Source organism: Ranitomeya variabilis, chromosome 2 (genome assembly GCF_051348905.1).
Source record: "Ranitomeya variabilis isolate aRanVar5 chromosome 2, aRanVar5.hap1, whole genome shotgun sequence".
Lineage (NCBI taxonomy): Eukaryota > Metazoa > Chordata > Amphibia > Anura > Dendrobatidae > Ranitomeya > Ranitomeya variabilis.
This window is the reverse complement of record NC_135233.1, coordinates 1,116,440,168-1,116,456,174: the sequence shown is the minus strand read 5'-3', so window position 1 is coordinate 1,116,456,174 and position 16,007 is coordinate 1,116,440,168. Positions and strand designations below refer to the sequence as shown.

General features: G+C 48.4%; 2 protein-coding genes across 4 annotated transcripts in view; one reads left to right on the top strand and one right to left on the bottom strand.

The window, feature by feature from the left end:
- Nucleotides 1-2,236, bottom strand: part of LOC143808894 (uncharacterized) — a 158,073-nt gene extending 155,837 nt beyond the window's left edge. The window contains exon 1 of the mRNA XM_077292074.1: nt 2,034-2,236. Coding sequence (XP_077148189.1) covers nt 2,034-2,102 — 69 coding nt within the window. The 5' untranslated portion in view covers nt 2,103-2,236. The remainder of the gene's footprint in view (nt 1-2,033) is intronic.
- The window catches only part of LOC143808882 (uncharacterized), a 459,352-nt gene that overhangs the window by 341,741 nt on the left and 101,604 nt on the right, over nt 1-16,007 (top strand). Inside the window, exon 1 of one of the 3 annotated variants that reach the window (XM_077292049.1) lies at nt 2,309-2,556. The exons of 1 other annotated variant lie outside the window; for it this stretch is intronic. The gene's annotated coding sequence lies outside the window, so the exon portion shown is untranslated. Of the gene's footprint in view, nt 1-2,308; nt 2,557-16,007 lie in introns of those variants that run through there. One more of the 3 variants, XM_077292050.1, reaches the window with a different exon arrangement.

The window sequence follows — 16,007 nt, the reverse complement described above, 5'->3', positions numbered from 1 at the left end:
AGTTTACCTCTCCACTCAGCAGATAATAATAGATATATGGAGCAGTTTCCTCTCCACTCAGCAGATAATAATAGAAATATAGAAGAGTTTACCTCTCCACTCAGCAGATAATAATAGATATATAGAAGAGTTTACCTCTCCACTCAGCAGATAATAATAGAAATATAGAAGAGTTTACCTCTCCACTCAGCAGATAATAATAGATATATGGAGCAGTTTCCTCTCCACTCAGCAGGTAATAATAGATATATGGAGCAGTTTCCTCTCCGCTCAGCAGATAATAATAGATATATGGAGCAGTTTCCTCTCCGCTCAGCAGATAATAATAGAAATATAGAAGAGTTTACCTCTCCGCTCAGCAGATAATAATAGATATATGGAGCAGTTTCCTCTCCACTCAGCAGATAATAATAGATATATGGAGCAGTTACCTCTCCACTCAGCAGATAATAATAGATATATGGAGCAGTTTCCTCTCCACTCAGCAGATAATAATAGATATATGGAGCAGTTTCCTCTCCACTCAGCAGGTAATAATAGATATATGGAGCAGTTTCCTCTCCGCTCAGCAGATAATAATAGATATATGGAGCAGTTTCCTCTCCGCTCAGCAGATAATAATAGAAATATAGAAGAGTTTACCTCTCCGCTCAGCAGATAATAATAGATATATGGAGCAGTTTCCTCTCCACTCAGCAGATAATAATAGAAATATAGAAGAGTTTACCTCTCCGCTCAGCAGATAATAATAGATATATGGAGCAGTTTCCTCTCCGCTCAGCAGATAATAATAGATATATAGAAGAGTTTACCTCTCCACTCAGCAGATAATAATAGAAATATAGAAGAGTTTACCTCTCCACTCAGCAGATAATAATAGATATATAGAAGAGTTTACCTCTCCACTCAGCAGATAATAATAGAAATATAGAAGAGTTTACCTCTCCGCTCAGCAGATAATGATAGAAATATAGAAGAGTTTACCTCTCCACTCAGCAGATAATAATAGAAATATAGAAGAGTTTACCTCTCCACTCAGCAGATAATAGATATATAGAAGAGTTTACCTCTCCACTCAGCAGATAATGATAGAAATATAGAAGAGTTTACCTCTCCACTCAGCAGATAATGATAGAAATATAGAAGAGTTTACCTCTCCACTCAGCAGATAATAATAGAAATATAGAAGAGTTTACCTCTCCACTCAGCAGATAATAGATATATAGAAGAGTTTACCTCTCCACTCAGCAGATAATGATAGAAATATAGAAGAGTTTACCTCTCCACTCAGCAGATAATAGATATATAGAAGAGTTTACCTCTCCACTCAGCAGATAATAGAAATATAGAAGAGTTTACCTCTCCACTCAGCAGATAATAATAGAAATATAGAAGAGTTTACCTCTCCACTCAGCAGGTAATAATAGATATATGGAGCAGTTTCCTCTCCGCTCAGCAGATAATAATAGAAATATAGAAGAGTTTACCTCTCCACTCAGCAGGTAATAATAGATATATGGAGCAGTTTCCTCTCCACTCAGCAGATAATAGAAATATAGAAGAGTTTACCTCTCCACTCAGCAGATAATAATAGAAATATAGAAGAGTTTACCTCTCCACTCAGCAGGTAATAATAGAAATATAGAAGAGTTTACCTCTCCGCTCAGCAGATAATAATAGATATATGGAGCAGTTACCTCTCCGCTCAGCAGATAATAATAGATATATGGAGCAGTTACCTCTCCGCTCAGCAGATAATAATAGATATATGGAGCAGTTTCCTCTCCGCTCAGCAGGTAATAATAGATATATGGAGCAGTTTCCTCTCCGCTCAGCAGATAATAATAGATATATGGAGCAGTTTCCTCTCCACTCAGCAGATAATAATAGATATATGGAGCAGTTTCCTCTCCGCTCAGCAGGTAATAATAGATATATGGAGCAGTTACCTCTCCACTCAGCAGATAATAATAGATATATGGAGCAGTTTCCTCTCCGCTCAGCAGATAATAATAGATATATGGAGCAGTTACCTCTCCGCTCAGCAGGGAGATGATCTCCAGGGCGCAGGCGATGATTCTTCGGGACGTCTCTGCCTCCATCCTCGGCCGTCGCTCAGGTGACAGATGTTGGATGATGTCGGGGGATGGAGACCTTCAGCTTCTGTATAATAACGGCTGACACCAGAGAACAATCTGCGGCTGCTGCACTGTAGAGATGAAGGACCTGTGATGATGTCAGCACCATGTGACCAGGAGGGGCGGAGCTCAGCTGTGCCATGCTGCTGTAGGACCTGTGATGACGTCAGTGTCATGTGACTATTCTAGCTCCGCCCCTCGGTCACGTGGTATCCCCACAGGTCCTGGAGCCGCTGTACACACAGGAGCTGCAGTCTCCGCTTCACCATTGCGGATATCCACACACGGCTCCTTCTATCGTGTTACTCCCCCGCCCGTAGCTGCAGTGTGAGGGAGAGGCCGCCGCTCCTGGATCTACTGGATTTACTACAGCGATACAGGTGATAATTGGAGACTTCTCTGCAAGGCACAATCTCAGGTGAGGAGGGAGGAGGGGGCCACAGCCGGACAGACCCTGAGGAGGGAGGAGGGGGCCACTGCCACAGGACAGACCCTGAGGAGGGAGGAGGGGGCCACTGCCACAGGACAGACCCTGAGGAGGGAGGAGGGGGCCACTGCCACAGGACAGACCCTGAGGAGGGAGGAGGGGGCCACTGCCACAGGACAGACCCTGAGGAGGGAGGAGGGGGCCACTGCCACAGGACAGACCCTGAGGAGGGAGGAGGGGGCCACTGCCACAGGACAGACCCTGAGGAGGGAGGAGGGGGCCACTGCCACAGGACAGACCCTGAGGAGGGAGGAGGGGGCCACTGCCACAGGACAGACCCTGAGGAGGGAGGAGGGGGCCACAGGACAGACCCTGAGGAGGGAGGAGGGGGCCACAGGACAGACCCTGAGGAGGGAGGAGGGGGCCACAGGACAGACCCTGAGGAGGGAGGAGGGGGCCACTGCCACAGGACAGACCCTGAGGAGGGAGGAGGGGGCCACTGCCACAGGACAGACCCTGAGGAGGGAGGAGGGGGCCACTGCCACAGGACAGACCCTGAGGAGGGAGGAGGGGGCCACTGCCACAGGACAGACCCTGAGGAGGGAGGAGGGGGCCACAGGACAGACCCTGAGGAGGGAGGAGGGGGCCACAGGACAGACCCTGAGGAGGGAGGAGGGGGCCACAGGACAGACCCTGAGGAGGGAGGAGGGGGCCACTGCCACAGGACAGACCCTGAGGAGGGAGGAGGGGGCCACTGCCACAGGACAGACCCTGAGGAGGGAGGAGGGGGCCACTGCCACAGGACAGACCCTGAGGAGGGAGGAGGGGGCCACTGCCACAGGACAGACCCTGAGGAGGGAGGAGGGGGCCACTGCCACAGGACAGACCCTGAGGAGGGAGGAGGGGTCAGTGCCACAGGACAGACCCTGAGGAGGGAGGAGAGGGCCACTGCCACAGGACAGACCCTGAGGAGGGAGGAGGGGGCCACTGCCACAGGACAGACCCTGAGGAGGGAGGAGGGGGCCACTGCCACAGGACAGACCCTGAGGAGGGAGGAGGGGGCCACTGCCACAGGACAGACCCTGAGGAGGGAGCCACTGCCACAGGACAGACCCTGAGGAGGGAGTAAGGGGCCACTGCCACAGGACAGACCCTGAGGAGGGAGGAGGGGGCCACTGCCACAGGACAGACCCTGAGGAGGGAGGAGGGGGCCACTGCCACAGGACAGACCCTGAGGAGGGAGGAGGAGGCCACTGCCACAGAACAGACCCTGAGGAGGGAGGAAGGGGCCACTGCCACAGGACAGACCCTGAGGAGGGAGGAGGGGGCCACTGCCACAGGACAGACCCTGAGGAGGGAGGAAAGGGCCACTGCCACAGGACAGACCCTGAGGAGGGAGCCACTGCCACAGGACAGACCCTGAGGAGGGAGGAGGGGGCCACTGCCACAGGACAGACCCTGAGGAGGGAGGAGGGGGCCACAGGACAGACCCTGAGGAGGGGGCCACAGGACAGACCCTGAGGAGGGAGGAGGGAGCCACTGCCACAGGACAGACCCTGAGGAGGGAGGAGAGGGCCACTGCCACAGGACAGACCCTGAGGAGGGAGGAGGGGGCCACTGCCACAGGACAGACCCTGAGGAGGGAGGAGGGGGCCACTGCCACAGGACAGACCCTGAGGAGGGAGGAGGGGGCCACTGCCACAGGACAAACCCTGAGGAGGGAGGAGGGGGCCACTGCCACAGGACAGACCCTGAGGAGGGAGGAGGGAGCCACTGCCACAGGACAGACCCTGAGGAGGGAGGAGGGGGCCACTGCCACAGGACAGACCCTGAGGAGGGAGGAGGGGGCCACAGGACAGACCCTGAGGAGGGAGGAAGGGGCCTCTGCCACAGGACAGACCCTGAGGAGGGAGGAGGGGGCCACTGCCACAGGACAAACCCTGAGGAGGGAGGAGGGGGCCACTGCCACAGGACAGACCCTGAGGAGGGAGGAGGGGGCCACTGCCACAGGACAGACCCTGAGGAGGGAGGAGGGGGCCACTGCCACAGGACAGACCCTGAGGAGGGAGGAGGGGGCCACTGCCACAGGACAGACCCTGAGGAGGGAGGAGGGGGCCACTGCCACAGGACAGTCCCTGAGGAGGGAGGAAGGGGCCACTGCCACAGGACAGACCCTGAGGAGGGAGGAAGGGGCCACTGCCACAGGACAGACCCTGAGGAGGGAGGAGGGGGCCAGTGCCACAGGACAGACCCTGAGGAGGGAGGAAAGGGCCACTGCCACAGGACAGACTCCCAGACCCTGATAGGGGTAAAGTTTTTTCATTAAAACTTTGATTTGTGAAAAAATTCTGAAATATGGTAAAATTTCACATTTTTCCACCTTTGACTTTTTATTCTGATAAGCCAGAGACATATGTGACACCCAATACTTAATAAGTAACATTTCCCACATGTCTTCTGTACATCAGCACAATTCTAGAACCAACATTTTTTTTGTTAGGAAGTAATAAGGGTTACAACAAAATTTGCAAAACCATTTTTTAGGGACCACCTCACATTTGAAGTCACTTTGAGGGGTCTGTATGATAGAAAATACCCAAGTGTGACATCATTCTAATAACTGCACCCCTCAAGGTGCCCAAAACCACATTCATGATGTGTATTAACCCCTCGGGTGCTTCACAGCAGTTAATGGAATGTGGAAGGAAAAAATGAACATTTACTTTTCTCTGTCCCCATGATGGCACCACAGAGAGAGGGGATCCGCCCACCAAGGACCGGAAACCTACAGAAAAAACGGCGGTACCACTCTGCCGCATCAGTGGTTTCCTGTTCTTGATGGGAGACCTACGGACTTACCAACAAGAAGACGTCGCGGATCCGGGACCAATCAGTCCGACTCAGGCAGCGGCAGTGTGAAGCACTTGGGGGTTCAAAGTGCTCACCACGCATCTAGATAAGTTCCCTTGGGGGTTTAGTTTCCAAAATGGGGTCACTTGTGGGGGGTTTCTACTGTTTAGGCACATCAGGGGCTCTGCAAACGCAACGTGACGGCCGCAGAGCATTCCATCAAAGTCTGCATTTCAAAACATCACTACTTCACTTCCAAACCCCGGCATGTGCCCAAACAGTGGTTTACCCCCACATATGGGGTATCATCGTACTCAGGAGAAACTGGACAACAACTCTTGGGGTCAAATTTCTCCTGTTACCCTTGGGAAAATAAAAAATTCAGGGCTAAAAAAAATTTTTTGAGAAAGGAAAAATTATTTTTTATTTTCATGGCTCTGCGTTATAAACTTCTGTGAAGCACTTGGGGGTTCAAAGTGCTCACCACACATCTAGATAAGTTCCTTGGGGGGTCTAGTTTCTAAAATGGGGTCACTTGTAGGGGAGCTCCAATGTTTAGGCACACAGGGGCTCTCCAAACGCGACATGGTGTCCGCTAACGATGGAGATAATTTTTCATTCAAAAAGTCAAATGGCGCTCCTTCCCTTCCGAGCCCTGCGGTGCGCCCAAACAGTGGTTTACCCCCACATATGAGGTATCGGCGTACTCAGGAGAAATTGCCTAACAAATTTTAGGATCCATTTTATCCTGTCGCCCATGTGAAAATTAAAAAATTGAGGCTAAAATAATTTTTTTGTGAAAAAAAAGTACTTTTTCATTTTTACGGATCAATTTGTGAAGCCCCTGGGGGTTTAAAGTGCTCACTATGCATCTAGATAAGTTCCTTGGGGGGTCTCCTTTCCAAAATGGGGTCACTTGTGGGGGAGCTCCAATGTTTAGGCACACGGGGGCTCTCCAAACGCGACATGGTGTCCGCTAAAGATTGGAGCCAATTTTTCATTCAAAAAGTCAAATGGCGCTCCTTCCCTTCCGAGCCCTGCCGTGCGCCCAAACAGTGGTTTACCCCCACATATGAGGTATCAGCGTACTCAGAAGAAATTGGACAACAAGTTTCGTGGTCCAGTTTCTCCTTTTACCCTTGGGGAAATAAAAAAAATTGTTGCTAAAAGATCATTTTTGTGACTAAAAAGTTAAATGTTCATTTTTTCCTTCCATGTTGCTTCTGCTGCTGTGAAACACCTGAAGGGTTAATAAACTTATTGAATGTGGTTTTGAGCACCTTGAGGGGTGCAGTTTTTAGAATGGTGTCACTTTTGGGTATTTTCAGCCATATAGAACCCTCAAATTGACTTCAAATGTGAGGTGGTGCCTAAAAAAAATGGTTTTGTAAATTTTGTTGTAAAAATGAGAAATCACTGGTCAAATTTTAACCCTTATAACTTCCTAGCAAAAAAAAATGTTGTTTCCAAAATTGTGCTGATGTAAAGTAGACATGTGGGAAATGTTATTTCCAGGTCACCACCTGACAGCACACTGGAGGACGTCCTTCTTACCCATGATGGGACAGGAAACACGAGAGGTTAAAAGGACCCTCCCCCTGCCACCCTTCAGTGTTTTTCCTGTCCCATTATGGATAGGAACGGCGAGAGGAAGCTACCGTTCTGTGCGGGGGGATGTGGATCGGGGGGGCTTTGCCTCACCCTTCCCTCCATGAGGCACCCGCTGGCTGACACCCACCCGAGGGTCCCTCTGCCTACCAGTGTAGCGCTGCTCCTGGTATGAGGATCGCTTCCCCCTGCCGGGGGCTCTCGATCCTTCCGTCACGCCCCCTGGTGTATGCGATCCTGCCGGTAGCCTCTGCAGATGTCGGCGTCTCCATGCGGCCGGCATGGGGGAAGGAAATTCTCGCTACACCATCCTCTCTTTCCGGCCGTGCGTCACTTCCGGTTTGCGGCTGAGGGGGGCGGGCGGCGTCTCCGAAACAGGAAGCGGTAGTGAGCGCAGGAGCGCGGTACAGATGAACAGATGAACAGAAATATAAGGTATGTGCAGTAAGCGTTCTCCGGTGCATCATGGAGGACGCAGCTAGAGAAGGGCAGGAGTCCACAGCGCCAGTAAGTAGAGCAGGGCCGGTATTATGGATACTTAAAAAAAAAAAAAAAAAAAAAAACCCGGAGCATTTGCTAGAGTTTGTTATTTTTCTATAGGCGGCCTCATTACCAGAAAAATCGTTAAAGAAGCTGGGCAAAAGCAGGAAATGTCCTATTTGTGCAGCCAAGCTGAAAGATACCTGGCAGAAACCCCTATGTGAAGCATGCACCTGCAAAATCATAGGAGAGGAGCAGGCTTCTCTTATGTCAAATATGAGAGCCATGATAAGAGAGGAGGTCCAGGCTTCTGTATCAGGTCTGGTACTACCTCAAGCCTCACCTTCTGAGAGACCGAGCAAAAGGCAGAGGGTTGATTACTCCTCGGAAGACTCGTTATCTGTTGTATCGGATATAGAGGAGGAAGAGGAGAGCAGAGACCCTCCAGAGAGAGGGAGAAAATACTTATTCTCAGCAGCAGACACAGGAGAACTGTTGGAGGCTGTGCGGCATACTATGCAGATAGAGGATCCTTTTTGGAAGTGCATCTGAACAGCAAGGTGGATTGCTGTTGAGGGGAGATAGAGAGAAAAAAAAAATCTATAAATCTTCAGCACAGCGAGTGTGAGCGAGCTGAGTGTGACCTGAGCGTAAGTGTGAACGGCGGTAAAGGTACCGTCACACTAGGCGATATCGCCAGCAATCCGTGACGTTGCAGCGACCTGGATGGCGATATCGCTGTATTTGACACGCAGGAGCGATCTGGATCCCGCTGTGAAATTGCTGGTCGCTGCTAGAAGGTCTGCACATTATTTGGTCGCTAGGTCGCCGTGTATCGCCGTGTTTGACAGCAAAAGCGACGATACCAGCGATATTTTACACTGGTAACCAGGGTAAACATCGGGTTACTAAGCGCAGGGCCGCGCTTAGTAACCCGATGTTTACCCTGGTTACCAGCGTAAAAGTTAAAAAAACAAACAGTACATACTCACCTGCGCGTCCCCCATCCTCTGCTTCCTGACACTAAAGCGCCGGCCCTAAACTGAAAGTGAAAGCAACAGCGGTGACGTCACCGCTGTGCTGTTAGGGCCGGAGCTCAGTCAGTGTCAGGAAGCAGACGCTGGGGGACGCGCAGGTGAGCATGTACTGTTTGTTTTTTTAACTTTTACGCTGGTAACCAGGGTAAACATCGGGTTACTAAGCGCGGCCCTGCGCTTAGCAACCCGATGTTTTCCCTGGTTACCCGGGGACCTCGGCATCGCTGGTCGCTGGAGAGCGGTCTGTGTGACAGCTCTCCAGCGACCACACAGCGACGCTGCAGCGATCGGCATCGCTGTCGCTATCGCTGCAGCGTCGCTTAGTGTGACGGTACCTTAAGTGTGTGACTTGTGATTCAGTGAGGAGGTATTTGGAAGGCCTTTAACAAATACCTGTGTGAATTGGAGTGAGTTGCTGAATTGGGAGTAGCTATATTCACAAGGTGTTAACTTAGGGTGGGCGGTCATAATCAAGGGTTTATAAGGGGCAGCTGTTTGGGGCTCAAGCCCTTTTTGGAAGTGCATCTGAACAGCAAGGTGGATTGCTGTTGAGGGGATATAGAGAGGAAAAAAAAAATCTATAAATCTTCAGCACAGCGAGTGTGAGCGAGCTGAGTGTGACCTGAGCGTAAGTGTGAACGGCGGTAAGTGTGTGACTTGTGATTCAGTGACTTTGGAATCAGGGAGTTTACAAGGGAGGAATTGCTTCTGTTTTTTTTTTTTTTTTTTTGAAATTAATACTTTGTATTTATTTTTAATTAAAGTTTCTGTGTGGTGCAATCCCCATTAGGAAATGTGCTCCACAATTGTTAATGCCTCCAGTGCACATCTTGCCACATGTATGCAGTCCTTGAGCAGCCGGTCGAGGGTGCACACTGCTGTGCGAGATGTGAGCACATTGTGCATTTGGAATCCCAGATTTTGGATCTAAATGTGCAGCTGGCAACACTGAGATCCATAGACAATATGGAGAGGAGTCTTCTGCTCACAGAGCAGACGCTCAATGGGATAGATGAGGAGGGGGATGGTAGGATGGAGCTGCAGGACAGTGTGGCAGTTAGCTGGGTGACAGATAGAAGGCGGGGTAGAGGGAAGAGTGCCAGGGAGGCTAGCCCTGATCTGGCACACCCCAATAAGTTTGCTAAGTTGGCAGATGAGGGGGGTGCCAGTACAGGGGTAGCACTGCTGCAGCCAGGCATGTCCTCTGAAAGCCGGAGGAGTGACTGCTCCAGTAAGGAGGGAAATAGGAGAGCAGGGCAGGCCAGACAGGTGCTGGTAGTGGGGGACTCAATTATTAGGGGAACAGATAGGGCAATCTGTCACAAAGACAGGGATCGTCGGACGGTGTGCTGCCTACCTGGCGCTCGAGTCCGACACATCGCTGATCGGGTGGACAGATTACTGGGAGGGGCTGGCGAGGACCCAGCGGTCATGGTGCACATTGGCACAAATGACAAAGTTAGAGGTAGGTGGAAGGTCCTTAAAGATGATTTCAGGGAATTAGGCTGCAAGCTGAAAGCAAGGACCTCCAACGTGGTATTTTCCGAAATACTGCCTGTACCACGTGCCACGCCAGAGAGGCAACGGGAGATTAGGGAGGTTAATAAGTGGCTCAAGAATTGGTGTAGGAAGGAGGGGTTTGGGTTCCTGCAGAACTGGGCCGACTTCTCAGTTGGCTACAGGCTCTACGCTAGGGACGGGCTGCACCTCAATGGGGAAGGGGCAGCTGTGCTGGGGGAGAAAATGGTTAGAAGGTTGGAGGAGTGTTTAAACTAGGGATTGGGGGGGAGGGTATTCATTTTATAGGAGGGGAAGATAGTGCAGATAGAGACCTGGGCACAAATAAGGAAGTTGGGGGTGGCGGTGGCATGGGGGGTGGGGTTAGAACAGTTAGTAATTTAAGAAAGAATAGAGGTACAGAGAGTAACATCAAGTGCATGTATACTAATTCCAGAAGCCTCGCCAACAACATGGACGAATTAGAACTAATGTTGTTGGAGCATAATTATGACATGGTGGGGATATCTGAGACGTGGCTGGATGAGAGCCATGACTGGGCTGTTAACTTGCAGGGCTATAGTCTGTTCAGAAATGACCGTACAGATAAGCGAGGGGGAGGGGTGTGTCTATATGTAAAATCTTCCTTAAAACCCATCCTGCGTGATAATATAGGTGAATTTAATGAAAATGTAGAGTCCCTGTGGGTGGAGATAAGGGGAGGGGGAAAAAATAATAAATTACTGATAGGGGTTTGTTATAAATCTCCAAAACTAATGGAAGCAATGGAGAATATCCTCGTAAAGCAAATAGATGAAGCTGCGACTCAAGGAGAAGCCATTATTATGGGGGACTTCAACTACCCTGAAATAGATTGGGGAACAGAAACCTGCAGTTCCAGCAAAGGTAATCGGTTTTTGACAACTATGAGAGACAATTACCTTTCACAGCTGGTTCAGGACCCAACAAGGAGGGGGGCACTGCTAGACCTAATATTAACCAACAGGCCAGACCGCATATCAAATATAAGGGTTGGGGGTCACTTGGGGAATAGTGATCACAAAATAATAAGTTTTCATGTAACCTTTAATAAGATGGGTAGTAGGGGGGTGACAAGGACACTAAACTTCAGGAGGGCAAATTTCCAACGGATGAGAGAGGATCTTGGTGCAATTAACTGGGACGATATCCTGAGACACAAAAATACACAAAGTAAATGGGAGACATTTATTAGCATCCTGGATAGGACCTGTGCACAGTATATACCGTATGGGAATAAACATACTAGAAATAGGAGGAAACCAATATGGCTAAATAGAGCTGTAAGGGGCGCAATAAGGGACAAAAAGAAAGCATTTAGAGAATTAAAGGAAGTGGGTAGTGAGGAGGCATTAAATAAATACAGAAAATTAAATAAATTCTGTAAAAAGCAAATCAAGGCAGCAAAGATTGAGACAGAGAGACTCATTGCCAGAGAGAGTAAAAATAATCCCAAAATATTCTTTAACTATATAAATAGTAAGAAACTAAAAAATGACAGTGTTGGCCCCCTTAAAAATAGTCTGGGTGAAATGGTGGATGAGGATGAGGAAAAAGCCAATATGCTAAATGACTTTTTTTCATCAGTATTTACAAAAGAAAATCCCATGGCAGCCAATATGATCAGTGATAAAAATTCCCCATTAAATGTCACCTGCTTAACCCAGCAGGAAGTACAGCGGCGTCTAAAAATCACTAAAATTGACAAATCTCCGGGCCCGGATGGGATCCACCCCCGAGTACTGCAGGAACTAAGTACAGTCATTGATAGACCATTATTTTTAATCTTTAAAGAGTCCATAATAACAGGGTCTGTACCACAGGACTGGCGTATAGCAAATGTGGTGCCAATATTCAAAAAAGGGGCAAAAACTGAACTCGGTAATTATAGGCCAGTAAGTTTAACCTCTACTGTGGGTAAAATCCTGGAGGGCATTCTAAGGGATGCTATACTGGAGTATCTGAAGAGGAATAACCTCATGACCCAGTATCAGCACGGGTTTACTAGGGACCGCTCATGTCAGACTAATTTGATCAGCTTCTATGAAGAGGTAAGTTCCGGACTGGACCAAGGGAACCCAGTGGACGTAGTGTATATGGACTTTTCCAAAGCTTTTGATACGGTGCCACACAAAAGGTTGTTACATAAAATGAGAGTAATGGGGATAGGGGAAAATATGTGTAAGTGGGTTGAGAGCTGGCTCAGGGATAGGAAACAAAGGGTGGTTATTAATGGAGCACACTCGGACTGGGTCGCGGTTAGCAGTGGGGTACCACAGGGGTCAGTATTGGGCCCTCTTCTTTTTAACATATTTATTAATGACCTTGTAGGGGGCATTCAGAGTAGAATTTCAATATTTGCAGATGACACTAAACTCTGCAGGGTAATCAATACAGGGGAGGACAATTTTATATTACAGGATGATTTATGTAAACTAGAAGCTTGGGCTGATAAATGGCAAATGAGCTTTAATGGGGATAAATGTAAGGTCATGCACTTGGGTAGAAGTAATAAGATGTATAACTATGTGCTTAATTCTAAAACTCTGGGCAAAACCATCAATGAAAAAGACCTGGGTGTATGGGTGGATGACAGACTCATATTCAGTGGCCAGTGTCAGGCAGCTGCTACAAAGGCAAATAAAATAATGGGATGTATTAAAAGAGGCATAGATGCTCATGAGGAGAACATAATTTTACCTCTATACAAGTCACTAGTTCGACCACACTTAGAATACTGTGCACAGTTCTGGTCTCCGGTGTATAAGAAAGACATAGCTGAACTAGAGCGGGTGCAGAGAAGAGCGACCAAGGTTATTAGAGGACTGGGGGGTCTGCAATACCAAGATAGGTTATTACACTTGGGGCTATTTAGTTTGGAAAAACGAAGACTAAGGGGTGATCTTATTTTAATGTATAAATATATGAGGGGACAGTACAAAGACCTTTCTGATGATCTTTTTAATCATAGACCTGAGACAGGGACAAGGGGGCATCCTCTACGTCTGGAGGAAAGAAGGTTTAAGCATAATAACAGACGCGGATTCTTTACTGTAAGAGCAGTGAGACTATGGAACTCTCTGCCGTATGATGTTGTAATGAGTGATTCATTAATTAAATTTAAGAGGGGACTGGATACCTTTCTGGAAAAGTATAATATTACAGGGTATATACACTAGATTCCTTGATAAGGCGTTGATCCAGGGAACTAGTCTGATTGCCGTATGTGGAGTCGGGAAGGAATTTCTTTCCCCATGGTGGAGTTACTCTTTGCCACATGGGTTTTTTTTGCCTTCCTCTGGATCAACATGTTAGGGCATGTTAGGTTAGGCTATGGGTTGAACTAGATGGACTTAAAGTCTTCCTTCAACCTCAATAACTATGTAACTATGATCCACAACCATCTTGTTCGGTTCAGGATGAAATGTTTGGTGGCCTGCGCTCACAGACTGCGAAGGTGTTTCCAGTAAATTCCCATATCAGAGCCATGATTCTGGAGGAATGGGAAGAGGCGGAGAAGAGATTGACTATCCCTAAAGATTTCCGTCTCCGCCTGCCGTTTGACCCGGAGGAAGTCAAGGAATGGGTCGATATTCCTAAAATAGACATTCCATTGGCTAAAGTGTCTAAAAGAACCTCAATCCCCTTTGAGGACTCTTCCAATTTAAAAGAGCCCATGGACAGAAAGGCAGATGGACTTTTGAAACGGGCCTGGGAGAGTTCTTCGGCGGTTATCGGAGCTAATATCGCAGCAACATCAGTAGCTCGCTCCATGGACCTGTGGCTAAATGATCTTCAGGATCAATTAATAGCCAAAACTCCTAGAGATACTATCCTAAAAAATCTGCCTCTGTTAAAATTGGCAACCGCTTTTTTGGCAGACGCATCCGCGGAAACGGTTAGATTTGCGGCTAGAGGTCAATCTCTCTCTAATGCGGCCCGAAGAGCTATTTGGCTCAAAAGCTGGTCGGGTGATATGCACTCCAAAAATAAATTATGTTCCATACCCTTCTCTGGGGGCAGGGTCTTCGGACCGGTCCTCGACGATATCTTAGAGAAAGCCTCAGATGTAAAAAAGGGGTTCCCCGAAGAAAAGCCTAAAAAATTCCAGCCCTTTCGGAGACCCCGCTATAATCAGAAACAGGATTACAGGGGTAAAGGGAAGCAAGGTAGATGGAGCTACCAGAAAGGGGGAGACAGTAGACCCAAAACCAAAGACTCGAGTTACTCAGGTCAGAGGTCTAGCTACCATAGAAAATGACGCCATCAGAGTAGGGGGTCGTCTAGCCGGATTCCTAGAAGGTTGGAGGGAAATAACAACGAGTCCTTGGGTGTTACAGGTGGTGTCCCAGGGGTACAAAATCGAATTTTCCTCCCTTCCACCCGAAAGATTTCTAGTGTCCAGCACACATCTAAAATCGTCATCCCCCATGTGGTCGGATATACAGGACCTCTTAAAAATGGCGGCAATTGTTCCGGTCCCCTCTCAAGAAGAGTACAGAGGTCATTACTCGAATCTCTTCTCGATAACAAAACCATCGGGAGAGTCGAGAACGATAATAAATCTGAAGCACCTAAACAACTGGGTGGTATACAAAAGATTCAAAATGGAGTCAATTCGGTCTACCATTCCTCTGTTGGGAAGGGGTATGGTGATGTGCACTCTAGACCTAAAGAGTGCATATTACCATGTTCCCATTTACTTAAACCATCAAAAATTCCTGAGGTTCGCGGTAAACATGGAGGGGAAGATCTATCACTTTCAATTTCGTTGTCTCCCCTTCGGCCTGGCGTCGGCTCCCAGGGTTTTTACGAAACTTATGGTAGAAGTAGTCGCATATCTGAGAAATCAGGATTTGATGGTAATCCCTTATCTGGACGACTTTTTGGTAGCAGCAGAGTCAGTAAACCAGCTCACAATCAACTGTCAGTTCCTCATCTCCACTCTAGAGAGGCTCGGTTGGATCATAAATTGGAAGAAGTCAGATTTAATACCGAAATCCAGAATAAAATTCCTAGGAGTCATGCTCGACTCAGAAACAAGGATGTCCTACCTTCCGGAAGACAGGCTAAAGGGAATAGTAAAAAAGGTCCATCATTTCTCCCGAGGCCGAAATACGATCAGAGACGGGATGATAATCCTGGGATTAATGACGGCCTGCATCCCTTGCGTGAGATGGAGCCAGTTTCATTCCCGGCAGCTTCAGCAGGGAGTGCTGAGGAGCTGGAACAGAAGGCAAAATTCTTTAAATCAAAGACTGAATCTCTCTTTTCAGATCAAGAGGTCTCTGGTGTGGTGGACTCTCTCCAAAAATCTCCGGCTGGGAGTACCATGGCTTCAAACCCCGAGTGTGTCAGTCACGACAGACGCAAGCCAGGAAGGTTGGGGAGGTCATGTCCTGGGAAGATATTTCCAAGGTCGTTGGGAAAGGAAGGACAGCAAGAAATCATCAAACCACAGAGAGTTGCATGCGGTTTGGAAGGTCTTAACGGCGGCACAACATTTGCTGAAGAACAAGCATGTAAAAATCTTCTCGGACAATACGACGACCGTAGCCTTCCTTCGACATCAGGGGGGCCCAAGACATCTGGCATTACAAGATCTGGCGGAACAGATCTTCAAGTGGGCAGAGAAGTCGGTGCGGTCAATCTCGGCTGTACATCTGGAGGGATCCAAGAACCAGTTGGCGGATTTCCTGAGCAGGAAAAGTGTATCCCCTACAGAGTGGGAACTAAACGCCGAAGTATTCAGGGATCTTTGTCATCGTTGGGGGAAGCCGACTGTGGATCTATTTGCTACAAAGCAAAACGCAAAGGTCAAAACCTTTTACTCCCTAAATCCCTGGGAGAGCCCAGCCGCGATCGATGCCCTGTCACAACCCTGGAACGACGGTCTTCTGTATGCGTTTCCACCTCTGGCCTTGATTCCAA